The following is a 13,699-nucleotide window of genomic DNA, read 5'->3' on the forward strand; positions in this document are numbered from 1 at the left end:
TATGAGTCAAGGTCTTATTATGTTGTCCAGGCTGGTCTTGGACTCCTGAACTCAAGCAATCCTCCCACCTCAGCCTCCCAAAGTGCTGGGATTACAGGCATAAGCCACTGTGCCTGGCCCAAAAATATAATTGATGACCACAGTGCTAACCCCTAAATCCATAAGGTTCTTCTGAATCATAAAAAAGAAAGATAAAGGATTATTTATAATTATACCAAATGTCCCTTATTTGATAGTGCTTTATGGTTTTAAAATGGTTTACATATATATACACATAGTCTTGATTCTCAAGAAATCTGTGTTATCTTCATAGTTTAATAATAATAATAGCTACCATTATTGTACACACTGTCTACCAGGTACCATAAGACACATTACATATTATTATCTGAGATTTAAATTGAGGTATTTTGGTTCTAAACTGAATGTTGTATTAATTAGATCATAGTTGCTGCAGTAATTATATGTGGTAAATGCCATAATGGAATATTTGGAACATGATATATGAATTTCAGCAAACCTTGTTTTATAGATCATAGAAAAGAATAGATATTTACTGTACAAGCATTAAATGTGTTTTCAAATACACCAACAAACTAACAGAGGTTTTATTTCTTTAATTTAGGTGTACTCCTGCATGCCAGTTCTGCCAGAATTTAATCAGGTAAGACTTAGATAAGCAAGATTACTTTTAGCTTTTAGGCATCCTATTTAAAATTCACTGGGACAGTTTCCTCATATCTTGAATGGACTCAGTAAATGGTGCATACGATTTACCTTTCCAAGGGAAGTTTTAAAAAGATGTTTTTGATGGAGAGTGAGTATTCAAACGTAATAGACTACTTGAATTACTGAGACATGTAAATTGGCTAAGGCCCTTCGACAAGAATTTCTACTGATGGAAACACTTGTAAAGCATTACATTTTAGTTTTATGATCACATTTGGATAATGAAGATGCTGCATGTGCATACGGGACTATAATTGATGTATGACTTGCAGGTGCTGTGTATGCATACTAAGCTTATGGACAAAAACAGCTCTTTAGTGCAATATAAATTTTAACAGTGATTTGCATTTTAAACTACGTGACTATTTTTACCTTTCTCTTTTGTAAGTGGAAGGAAATGAAATTTTCTTAATTTTGATCATAGCCTGAAGTTTATATAATGGATTGAACCAAAGTTAAATTTATTCTTGGAAAAAAACATCTGGGGCTAGACACGGTCACTCACACCTATAATCCCAGGATTTTGGGAGGCCAAGGCGGGTGGACTGCTTGAGCTCTGATTTGAGACCAGTTTGGACAACATGGTAAAACCCTGTCTCGACATACAAAAGCAAAAACAAAACCCAAAAAATTGTAGCGGGGTGTGTTGGTGTGTGCCTGTAGACCCAGCTACTTGGAAGGCTGAGGTGAGAGGATTGCTTGAACTTGGGAGGTCAAGGCTGCAGTGAGCTGTGATTACGCCACTGCACCAGCCTGGGTGGCCCAGTGAGACCCTGTCTCAAAAAAAATAAAATAAAATAATAAAATAAAAAATTGGAACCATCAGTTTAGCAAATCATGGGGAGAGGAAACCAGCATCCACAGATATGGAACAAGAAGGAGAAGGAGAAGGTTGCTGGAAGAAGAATTTCTACTTGGCTGACCTCTCACTTTTTCTTCAATTTTTTTTTTCCTTTTAGTAATTATTTCAAATTTTGCTATTAGATTGGTGCAAACGTAATTGTGGTGTTTGCTATTGAAAGTAATGGTGAACGCCGGACGCGGTGGCTCATGCCTGTAATCCCAGCACTTTGGGAGACCCAGGCGGGTCGATCACGAGGTCAGAAGATCGAGACCATCCTGGCTAACACGGTGAAACCCCATCTCTACTGAAAATACAAAAAATTAGCTGGGCGTGGTGGCGAGCGCCTGTAGTCCTAGCTAGTCAGGAGGCTGAGACAGGAGAATGGCGTGAACCCGGAAGGCGGAGCTTGCAGTGAGCCGAGATTGTGCCACTGCACTCCAGAGGGAGACTCTGTCTCAAAAAAAAGAAAAAAAAAGGTGGGGAGATGCCGTCTCAAAAAAAAAAAGAAAAAGAAAGAAAGTGATGGTGAAAACCACAATTACTGTTGCATGAACCTAATAAAATGCAAAGCAAAATAAGGATATAATAAAAAGAAAAGACCTCATTTATTCTCCCCAGCTCCTACTGTATTCTTCAGAAACTCTCCTTGTCAATGTCCTCCAAAACCTCCACCCCACAACCTTCAGAGATAACTAAATGTGAAAATACTGGAAAAGCATCCACTTTTATACCTCTCAGAAATTAAAAATGGTTACAAACTAGTCATTTTTGCACCTAGCTGAGACGAGTTTTATTTTTTTTGATAGGAAGAGCCAAATGTCCTAATACGAGTTACTGAGCAGTCTCCCCTAGTCTCATTCATTTCTGGTGCTGTCTGTGTTATATACCACATTTCTGTCTGTCTATGGCTTTGTTTCTGAGCTTTCTTTTCAGTACTTTTGATCTACTTTTATACTTGTCAAATGCCGCTCTGTTTCATTATTATAGTCTTGTAATATATGTCTTGATATCTGATAGGGCAAGTTTCCTATCCTTTATTTATCTTTTAAAAAATTGTTTTTACTTTTCAAAAGACTTTTATGCATTTATACAAATTTTATTTTATTGAAAGAAAATTTTAACCAAGTGTGGTGGGCACATGCCTGTAGTCCTAGCTACTCACGAGATTGAGGATGGGGGATAGCTTGAGCCAAGGAGTTTACATTCAGCCTGGGCAACACAGCAAGACCCTGTCTCAAAAAGAAAAAGAAAACATTTTATTTAAAATAGTATGTTTTAAAAAGCAGTTCCACTACATTGGAATACTATCTTTAAAAAAAAAAAAATTCTAATTTTTAAAGGCAAGGTCTCGCTGTGTTTCCCAGGCTGAAGTGCAGTGGTGCAGTCATAGCTCATTGCAACCTCAAACTCTTGGGCTCAAGTGATCCCCACTCCTCAGCCTCCTGAGTAGCTACCTAACTGCTGGCATGTACCACTGTGCCTGGCTGATGTTTTTTGTTTTTTATAGAGATGGGTTCTTGCTATGTTGTCCAGGCTATTCTAGAACTCCTGGCCTTGAGCGATCTCCTGCCTCAGCCTCCCAAAGTGCTGGGAGCCACTGCACCTGGACTATATTGTAACACTTTAAAATAATCCTAAATCTCCTTGTCAATAAGTGATTGTATAATATATATATATATTTTGTTTGTTTGTTTGTTTGTTTGGTTTTGGTTGTTTTTTTTTTGAGACAGAGTCTAGCTCTGTCGCCCAAGCTGGAGTGCAGTGGCACAATCTTGGCTCACCACAACCTCTGCCTCCCAGGTTCAAGCGATTCTCGTGCCTCAGCCTCCCAAGTAGCTGGGATTACAGGCGCACGCCACCATGCCTGGTTAATTTTTTGTATTTTTAGCAGAGATGGGGTTTCACCACGTTGGCCAGGGTGATCTCGAACTCCTGACCTCAAGTGGGCTGCCTTCCTTGGCCTCCCAAAGTGCTGGGATTACAGGCATGAGCCACCGCACCTGGCCGACATAATATAAATTTTAGAATCACCTTGTCATGTTCCCTGAAAAATATCTTGAGATTTTGATGTTTTTTTTTTCTTTCTTTTTAAATTTTACTTTTTGTTTTTAACATGGCTGTGAAATGCTCTGAGTGATGAGTATTTTACTGAATTTACAAAACAATTTGAGAGGGAGTTAACTTTTTTTTTACCCCCTTCCTGGAATTGACATTTATATAAAGTGAACTTTTAGTACTTGTTGGTGATATGTTCTTTGAGACTTCAAAAGTTGTAATTAAAGGGACAAACATAAATATATATTTTTTAATTTTGGAGATCTGTTTCTTCTATGGGACCTTGCTGCAATTTAATGAACTGGGGGGGGGGGGGGGAAAGAATAAAATGTCAACTCAAATCAAGTAGATAATTAGAATAGAAGTATACTTACTCTGAAAGTTGGTTTGCACTAAAGAACTGCCTTATAAAAGCATAATGAGTTATCTCTCCAGATGTGGTTACCTAAATTTATGTTCTGCGGGGAAAAAGCCAGGCAGATGAATCATTATTTGTCTTGTATTTGAATAGATGCTGCTTCATTTTGAAGGGTGACCCTTGTCCCAAAAGATGGTCAGATGACACCATTCTAACTAGTAGATCCTGATTATGTATACGCTGTACTTTTGTGATTACTGTGCCTCCCTTTACATTAAGAACCTTTCCATATGGAACCCCAGTATTCTTTCTTTGACTTTTTGTTTTGTTTTGTTTTGTTTTTGAGACGAAGTTTCGCTCTTGTTACCCAGGCTGAAGTACAATGGTGCGATCTCTGCTCACGGCAACCTCTGCCTCCTAGGTTCAAGAAATTCTCCTGCCTCCCCCTCCCAAGAAGCTGGCATTACAGGCACGTGCCACAACACCTGGATGATTTTTGTATTTTAGTGGAGACAGGGTTTTACCATGTTGGCCAGGCTGGTCTCGAACTCCTGACCTCATGTGATCCACCCACCTCAGCCTCCCAAAGTGGTAAGATTACAGGCGTGAGCCACCACGCCTGGCCTTACGCTGGTTTTTGCATATACCGAAGTTTTCATCACCTGTACTTGTTCTGGTTATCTTTTTTTTTTGACACAGGGTCTCCCTCTGTCGCCCAGGCTGGAGGGCAGTGACCCAATCTCGCCTCACTATAACTTCCCCCTCCCAGGTTCAAGTGATTCTCGTGCTTCAGCCTTCTGAGTAACTGGGATTACAGGCACGCGCCACCACGTGCAGCTGATTTTTGTATTTTTAGTAGAGACGGGGTTTCACCATGTTGTCCAGGCTGGTCTAGAATGCCTGACCTCAAGTGATCCGCCTGCCTCGGCCTCCCAAAGTGCTGGCATTACAGGTGTGAGCCACTGCGCCCAGCCCTGTTCTAGTTCTCTGAAGAGACTGTAAGTTGTAGACACTTCTGTTTCCCCTGTAACTTCTCACCATGTGCTACTTGACATGCTGCTCAGTACAGTAGCTGCACAATAAGTATCCTAAGCCCACTGATCAGCTCTTTCAGAGCAGGGTCCTGCTCAGTGAGCATTGCTACAGGTTCTCAGTCACACAATGAAAGGAAAGGAAAGGCATTAGAGACCACCTTGTCCAACCAATGCTTACATTACTGCAGTTGAAGAAATAGAGGCTTTGGGAGAGTAGAGATTAGCACGGCGTTGGCCATTTCCTGGTCCAGTGCTTTTGCTCCAGGACACATCGCTTCCTAGATGCTTCCTGTTTATGGTCTAGCTGCCTGCGCTTCAGCTCTTGTTTATGGGTACCTCTGCTTGTCAGGTACAACCCACTGTTCTATATATAACTAGGATTTTAGTCATCTAGAGCTGCCATAACAAGCTAGATGGTTTAAACAACAGAAATGAATTTTTCACAGTTCTGGAGGGCAGAAATCCAAGACCAGGTTGTTTGCAGGGTTGATTTCTCTTGTGGTCTCTCCTTGGCTTGCAGATGGCCACCTTCTTACTGTGTCTTCAGATGGTTTTTCTCTGTGTGCACACATCCTTGGGATCTCTCCCTCTTCTAAGGACATCATTTCTGTCAAATTAGTCTTCCACCTTTATGACTTAATTTAACTTAACTTTTTTTTTTGAGACGAAGTTTCACTCTTATTGCCCAGGCTGGAGTGCAATGGTGCGATCTCAGTTCACTGCAACCTCCACCTCCTGGGTTCGAGCGATTCTCCTGTGTTAGCCTCCCGGGTAGCTGGGATTACAGGCACCTGCCACCACACCTGGCTAATTTTTTGTATTTTTAGTAGAGATGAGGTTTCACCATGTTGGCCAGGTTGATCTAAAACTCCTGACCTCAGGTGATCTGCCCCCCTGGGCCTCCCAAAGTGCTGGGATGAAAGGCGTGAGACACCGTGCCCTGCTGAATTTAACTTAATTTAACTTTAAGGAGGTAATTAATACAGTCACATTGGGGTCAGGGCTTCAGCATATGAATTTTGTTGGAACACAATTCAGTCCATAACAGCTAGCCACATTTCTCCACCTTGTACTCAAATGTATTTGTCTCTGTCGTCTCTTTGGAAGTTTGGAAATTGAACTCTGGCCCTGTCTAGATTTCTTTACGTTTTTTTCTTCTCACTGGATGTATTTGTTATCAGATAAGCAGATATATAAAAGTTAAATATAACATTTACTAATGTATACTACACCTTACGTAGTTTATGCAATTAATTGTGCATCAGAATATAGACACTGATATTTGAATGAAAAGCCGTCAAGAAGAATATTGACTCTTTCAGGTGAGGCAATGCAGGCATTATCAACTAGCTGGAGGCAGGGCAGTTGGGGAAAACTGTGGACCAGGATGCGATTTTTAATTAAAGAAAGCTTAGAAATTTGAAAGGCGTAGTCCCCCCTTTTCTGCCATTTTACTTTCCTTGTTTCAGTTTCTCATGGGCCAAAAGTATTAAATAGAAAATCCCAGGAAAAAAACTATTTATAGGTTTAAAATTATGTGCCATTCTGAGTGGCCTGATAAAATCTCTTGCCATTTGCTTTGTCCAACCTAGGACATGAATCATTCCTTTGTCTGGCCTAGCCATGCTACAGACGCTCCCCACCTATTAGTGGCTTAGTAGCTGTCAGGGTTATCAGGTTGACTATCTTGGTGTTGCAGTACTTGGATCCAAGTAACCCTTCATAATGGCTCCAAAGTGCAAGAGTAGTGATGCAGGCAATTTGGATGTGCCAAAGAGCCATAAAGTGCTTTCTTTAAGTGAAAAGGTGAAAGTTCTCAGCTTAATAAGGTAAGAATAAAAGTTAGCTGAAGTTGCTAATATCTGTGGTATGAACCCATCTTCTATCCATGAAATTGTGAAGAAGGAAAAAGAAATTCATGCTAGTTTTACTGCTGTACCTTCAGTTGCAAAATTATGGCCACAGGGCCATAATTTTGATAAGTGTTTAGTTAAAATGAAACAGTTGTTGCATCTGTGGGTGGAAGACTCGAACAGAAACCTGTTCTGATTGACAGCAATTAGGTTTGGTACTATCTGAGGTTTTGGGCACCCACTGAAGGTCTTGGAACATATGCCCTGAAGATAAGGGGGAACTACTACTACGTATATATTTTTTCTTGAGACTGGCTTCATAACTGCATTATTTATCTATTTTTCAGAATTCCTGAGTGTAGGCTTCATAACTTTAATCAGAGACACAAAGTTATTTGTGGCCCTTAAAATCAAGAGTGACAATGGTTTAGAGTATACTTTGTCTTTGACTACATATATATATGACTATATATATATATATGTTTAAAGCCAGTCAAATTTAGCAGTGGGGGATTGTATACCAACTTTAGTGACACTAATGTTAGTAAGTTCTGATAATCTACTACCATCAGACCAGCCTACCTTTGGCAATATTGAATGCAAATTAACATCTTAAAATAATGATTAAAAATCCCAGCACTTTGAGAGACTGAAGCAAAAGGACTGCTGGAGCCCAGGAGTTCAACGCCAGCTTGGGCAACATGGCAGAACTCCAAATTAGCCAGATGTGATAGTCCGTGCCTGTAATTCCAGCTGCACGGGATGCTGAGGTGGAAGGATTGATTGAGCACGGGAAGTCAAGCCTGCAGTGAGCCATGGTCACACCACTGTACTCCAGCCTGGGTGACAGAGTAAGAACTTATCTCAAACTAAAAAGTAAAACTTTAAAAAGCAAGAATGTTAAAACTAATAATAATTTTAAAAAACTTTTTTACAAAAGAAATGTGTCCTTGCTAATACTTGACATTGTCAGCCATTTTTGGTTAAAACTTGATGGTGGGTACATAGTAGCACCAAATTGTGAAAAGACCATTGTTAACTTGCAGAACACCTCATGTGTGTACTCAAAGTAGGAAAGGACTAATGTCATGGTAGATTAGTGCATGGAGCCATGTGTGGTTTGTAGACTCATAGGATTCATGACTAGGCTTTTTGGAACTTGTAAACAAACCCAGGTCTGAAGATTTTAATAGATGAAGATAACTTCTTAAAAGTGTGCATTTTAGAAAAATGTTGTAAAATAGCCGGGAGTGGTGGCTCACGACTGTAATCCCAGCACTTTGGAAGGCCGAAGTGGGTGGATCACCTGAGGTCAGCAGTTCAAGACCAGCCTGGGCAACATGGTGAAACCTCATCTCTACTAAAAATGCAAAAAAGTTATCCAGGCGTGGTGACACACCCCTGTAATCCTAGCTACTTGGGAGGCTGAGGCAGGAGAATTGCTTGAATCCAGGAGGTGGAGGGGGCAGTGAGCAGAGATCATGCCACTGCACTCCAGCCTGGGCAACAGAGCGAGATTCTGTCTCAAAAAAAAAAAAAAATCAATAAGAAAAATGTTTTCAGTTTTAAAAGTTCCTGCTATACTTATCTAATTCTCATTTAAAAATTTGTCACTGAAGTTCATACCAGAAAATAATGTAATTGTTTTAAATGAGAATTAGATAGGTATAGCAAGAACTTTAAAATAATATAATAGGGCCCTTCTTGCGAAGGAGGTACATACATTTAGAAATACGAATTTCGCTTTAAGAAGAGAATGAGCTTTAATTATAGGGAAAAAAAAGAAGCAAACAATTTACCACTTAAATGTCTATTCTTATACTGGGCCATAAATTGACTTGTTTGTATTGACAAGAAATCTAAAGAAAACAGAAATTTAATATCCAGGCAGCTAAGCAGAATCAACTTATCTGTTGATTGATTAATCAAGGTGAGGTGAAAGTCACAGTAGGAACTGTACTCAATTATTTATTTATTTATTTATTTATTTATTTATTTATTTTTTTGAGACGGAGTCTCGCTCTGTCGCCCAGGCTGGAGTGCAGTGGCCGGATCTCAGCTCACTGCAAGCTCCGCCTCCCAGGTTCACGCCATTCTCCTGCCTCAGCCTCCCGAGTAGCTGGGACTACAGGCGCCCGCCACCTTGCCTGGCTAGATTTTTGTATTTTTTAGTAGAGACGGGGTTTCACCGTGTTAGCCAGGATGGTCTTGATCTCCTGACCTCGTGATCCGCCCGTCTCGGCCTCCCAAAGTGCTGGGATTACAGGCTTGAGCCACCGCGCCCGGCCTCTACTCAATTATTTATAATAAATGACAAATTTTCTCTGCTTCTCAATATTCATTTTGAAGAGATAAGAACGCTCTTGATGTCAAATTGCTTTCCTAGAGAGGCTCTTTTTATTTATTTTTTACGTAAATTTTTTTTAAATCGTCCATCCCAAAATGTCAGAGAGGCTCTTTTGACTCATCTAAATTATAAGTCTTACCCTCTATATTTGTATTTTTGTTAGTTTTATTCAACGCGCTGTAGATAATGCACAAAATGATAAATTATTTTTACTTTTTGTTTTGTTTGAGACAGAGTCTGACTTTGTTGCCCAGGCTGGAGTGCAGTGATGTAATCTCAGGTCACTGCAGCCTCTGCCTCCCAGGCTCAAGTGATTTTCTTGCCTCCCTAGTAGGTGAGATTACAGACTTGTGCCACCACGCGGGGCTAATTTTTATATTTTTTGTAGAGACAGGGTTTTGCTGTGTTGCCCAGGCTGGTCATGAACTCTTGGCCTCAAGCGATCCTCCCACTTTGCCCTCCCAACATGCTGGAATTACAAGCATGAACCACTACACTTGGCCTGTTTATCTTTTTGTGATTGACTTCTTTTAATTAGCATAATGTCTTCAAGGTTTTTCCATGTTATAGCATATGTCAGTATTTTCTTCCTTTTTAAGGCTGAATCATATACCGTGGTATTTATGTACCACATTTTGTTTGTCCACTCCTCCACTGATGGACATTTGCATTACTTCCACTTTGCAGATATTCAGAATAATGCTGCTATGAACATGAGCATGCAAGAGATTTTTAGTACAGGCATATACCTCATGTGTGTTATTTCATTGTGCTTTACTGATGTTGCATTTTGTATAATGTGGAGGTTTGTGGGAACCTTGCATTGAACAAGTCTATCAGTGCCATTTTTTCAATGGCACATGCTAATTTCTTGTCTCTGCATCACATTTTAATAATTCTTGCAATATTTCAAACTTTTTCATCTTATCATTATTGTATCTGTTATGACAATCTTTAATCGGTGATCTTTGATGTCACTATTATACTTGTTTTGGAGTGTCATGAACTACACCCATATAAGATGGGGCAAACAATTAGATAAATGTTATATATGTTCTGACTATTCCACTGACTGATCCTGTCTCTCTCCCTCTCCTTGTACCTCCCTCTACCTTGAGATGCCACAATGTTGAAATTAGACCAATTAATAATCCTATAATGGCTACTTAGTGAAACAAAATGAAATAAAGAGTCTCGCATATCTCAGTTTAAATCAAAAGCTAGAAATAATTAAGCTTAGTGAGGAAGGCATGTTGAAAGCTGAGATAGGCTGAAAGCTAGGTCTTTTGTGTCAAACAATTAGCCAAGTTGTGAATGCAAAGGAAAGGTGCTTGATGGAAACTATAAGTGCTACTCCAGTGAACGCACAGATGATAAGAAAAGAAACAGCTTTATTGCTGATGTGAAGAAAATTTGAGTGGTCTGGATAGAAGATCAAACCAGCCACACCATTCCCCTAAATGAAAGACTAATCCAGAGCAAGGTCCTAACTCTTTTCAATTCTATCAAGTCTGAGAGAGGTGAGAAAGCTTCAAAAGAAAAGTTTGAACCTAGCAGATGTTGGTTCATGAGGTTTAAAGAAAAAAGCAGTCTCCGTAATATAAAAGTTCAGGGTGAAGCAATAAATGCTAACAGAGGAGCTGCAGCAAGTTATTTAGATGATCTAGCTAAGATTGTTGATGAGGTACCTACACTAAACAAAGATGTTCAATGTAGACAAAAAGCCTTATGTTGGGAGAAGATGCCATCTAAGACTTTCATAGCTAGAGAGAAGTCAATGTCTGGCTTCAAAGCTTCAAAGGACAGGCTGACTCTCTTGTTAGGAGAGAGTTGGAGGCTTGTAGGAACCTTGGATCGATTAAGTCTATCAGCACCAGTGCTGGTGACTTTGTGTTAAAGCTAGCCCTCATTTACCATGCCAAAATTTTAGGTCCCTTAATAATTATGCTGAATTTACTCTACTTGTGCTCTATAAATGGAACAACAAAGCCTGATTGTCAGTACATTTGTTTTTAGTATGGTTTACTGAATATTTTAAGCCCACTGTTGAGATCTACTGCTTAAAAAAAAAAAAAAAAAAAAAAAAAGATTCCTTTAAACATATTTCTGCTCATTGACCACACACCTGGTCACCCAAGAGCTCTTACGGAAATATTACAAGGAGATGAATGTTGTTTTCATACCTGCTAACACAACATCCATTCTGCAGCCTATGGATCAAGAAATAATTTTGAATTTCAACTCTTATTATTTAAGAAATATATTTTGTATGGCTTTAGCTGCTATAGATAGTGATTCCTCTGATGGATCCGGACAAAGTAAATTGAAAACCTTCTGGAAAGGATTCACCATTCTAGATGCCATTAAGAACATTCGTGATTCATGGGAGGAGGTCAAAATGCAACATTAATGAGAGTTTTGGAGAAGTTGATCCCAACTTTCATGGATGACTTTGAGAGGTTCAAGACTTCAGTGGAGGAAGTCACTGTAGAAGGTGCTGGAAATAGCAAGACATCTAGGATCAAAACTGGAGCTTGAAGGGTGTGACTGACTGAATCTCATTAAAAAACTTGATTAGATGAGGAGTTGCTTCTTATGGATGAACAAAGAAAATGATTCATTGAAATGGAATCTACTGGTGAAGATTGACCGTTGTAGAAATGACAGCAAAGGATTTAGAATATGACATAAACCTAATTGATAAAACAGTGGCAGAGTTTGAGAGGATTGACTCCAGTTTTGAAATAAGTTCTACTGTGGGTAAAATGCTATCAAACAGCATCACATGCTACAGAGAAATCTTTTGTGAAAGGAAGAGTCAATCAATGTGGCAAACTTCATTGTTGTCTTATTTTAAGACATAGTGCTCCAGCCACCTTAACTTTCAGCAACCACCATTCTGATCAGTTAGCAACCACCAACATTGAGACAAGATCCTTCACCAGCACATAGATTACAACTCACTGAAGGCTCAGATGGTTGGTAGCATTTTTTAGCAATAAATTATTTTAATTAAAGTATGTCCATTGTTTTTTAGACATAATGCTATTGAACACTTAATAGACTACAGTATAGTGTCAGCATAACTTCTATATGCACTGGGAAACCAAACTATTTGTGTGACCAGTTTTATTGCCATATTTACTTTATTGCAGTGGACTGGAACCAAACTTTCAATATCTCCAAGGTATTCCTGCGTTTAAAAAAAAATATTCCCCAAATTATCCTAATGTGCAGCCAAGGGAGAGACCCACTAATAGTGTTTCTAAACTTAGAAGACAGTCCTATGTTAGAAATCTAATATAAACCTTAATGTGAAGTTTTGAGAAATACCATATGGCATCTATACATTACTTTAGAAAAAGATAGAAACATTGCATCTATTTTCTATTTTGAAGTTGAGTTTTTTTTGGTCTTGAATTTAAGGTGTTACTGTGGCCGACTGATTGGAGACCATGCTGGGATAGATTATTCCCGGACCATCTCAGCTGCCAAGGGTAAAGAAAGTGAACAATGGTCTGTTGAAAAGCACACAATGAAAAGTCCAACAGATACTTTTGGCACGATTAATTTCCAAGATGGAGAGCACACCTCCCATGCCAAGGTTTGCTAATAACCCAAATTGTTTTGCTGGTTTCTTTTTTTTGAGACGGAGTTTTGCTTTTGTCGCCCAGGCTGGAGTGCAATGGCAGGATCTCGGCTCACTGCAGCCTCTGCCTCCCGGGTTCAAGTGATTCTCCTGCCTCAGCCTCCTGAGTAGCTGGGACTACAGGCGCCCACCACCACGCCCGGCTAATTTTGTATTTTTAGTAGAGATGGGGTTTCTACTAACAGGTTTCTGCCTGTTTGAAGTATTTCTGCCTTCACATTTTTCAATAACTGCACCATTCCTGATGTTCAGAAATTTTAATATTTTAATTTTGGAATAAAGGAATTATGTATCAAGAAGTTCACGCTGGGCACGTTGGCTCATGCCTGTAATCCCAGAACTCTGGGAGGCCAAGGCAGGTAGATCACCTGATGTCAGGAGTTTGAGACCAGCCTGGCCAACATGGCGAAACCCTGTCTCTACTAAAAAATACAAAATTTCGCTGGGTGTGGTGGCACGGGCCTGTAATCCCAACTACTCAGGAGGCTGAGGCTGGAGAATCACTTGAACCTGGGAGGCGGAGGTTGCAGTGAGCCAAGATTGCACCACTGCACTCCAGCCTGGGTGACAGAGTGAGACTTCATCTCAAAAATAAAAATAAAAAAAAGAAGTTCAAAGATGAATTGGAAATTGTTTTAAATTACTGTCACGTTCTGGAGGATCATGTGTTAATTCCTATTTGCATGTGTGGAGATCTTTGCCTGTGGTTAGTTTTGTTTCATAATTCATGGTTTCTTATTGTCCTTACTTCTTCCTGTAAATCTGACTTACTCTTGCTGTTGATTCACGTAAGTTCAAGGGAGGCAAATTCATCTCAGTGTCATTTGAAT

At 39.6% G+C, this 13,699-nt stretch overlaps 1 protein-coding gene across 2 annotated transcripts in view; it reads left to right on the forward strand.

Annotated features, from left to right (window-relative positions):
* The window catches only part of TRPM6 (transient receptor potential cation channel subfamily M member 6), a 160,435-nt gene that overhangs the window by 32,501 nt on the left and 114,235 nt on the right, over nucleotides 1-13,699 (forward strand). For both annotated transcript variants that reach the window (XM_007969515.3, XM_073021522.1), the window contains 2 exons: nucleotides 626-664; nucleotides 12,647-12,824. In XM_007969515.3, coding sequence (XP_007967706.3) covers nucleotides 626-664; nucleotides 12,647-12,824 — 217 coding nt within the window. The remainder of the gene's footprint in view (nucleotides 1-625; nucleotides 665-12,646; nucleotides 12,825-13,699) is intronic.

This window comes from Chlorocebus sabaeus, chromosome 12 (genome assembly GCF_047675955.1).
Source record: "Chlorocebus sabaeus isolate Y175 chromosome 12, mChlSab1.0.hap1, whole genome shotgun sequence".
Lineage (NCBI taxonomy): Eukaryota > Metazoa > Chordata > Mammalia > Primates > Cercopithecidae > Chlorocebus > Chlorocebus sabaeus.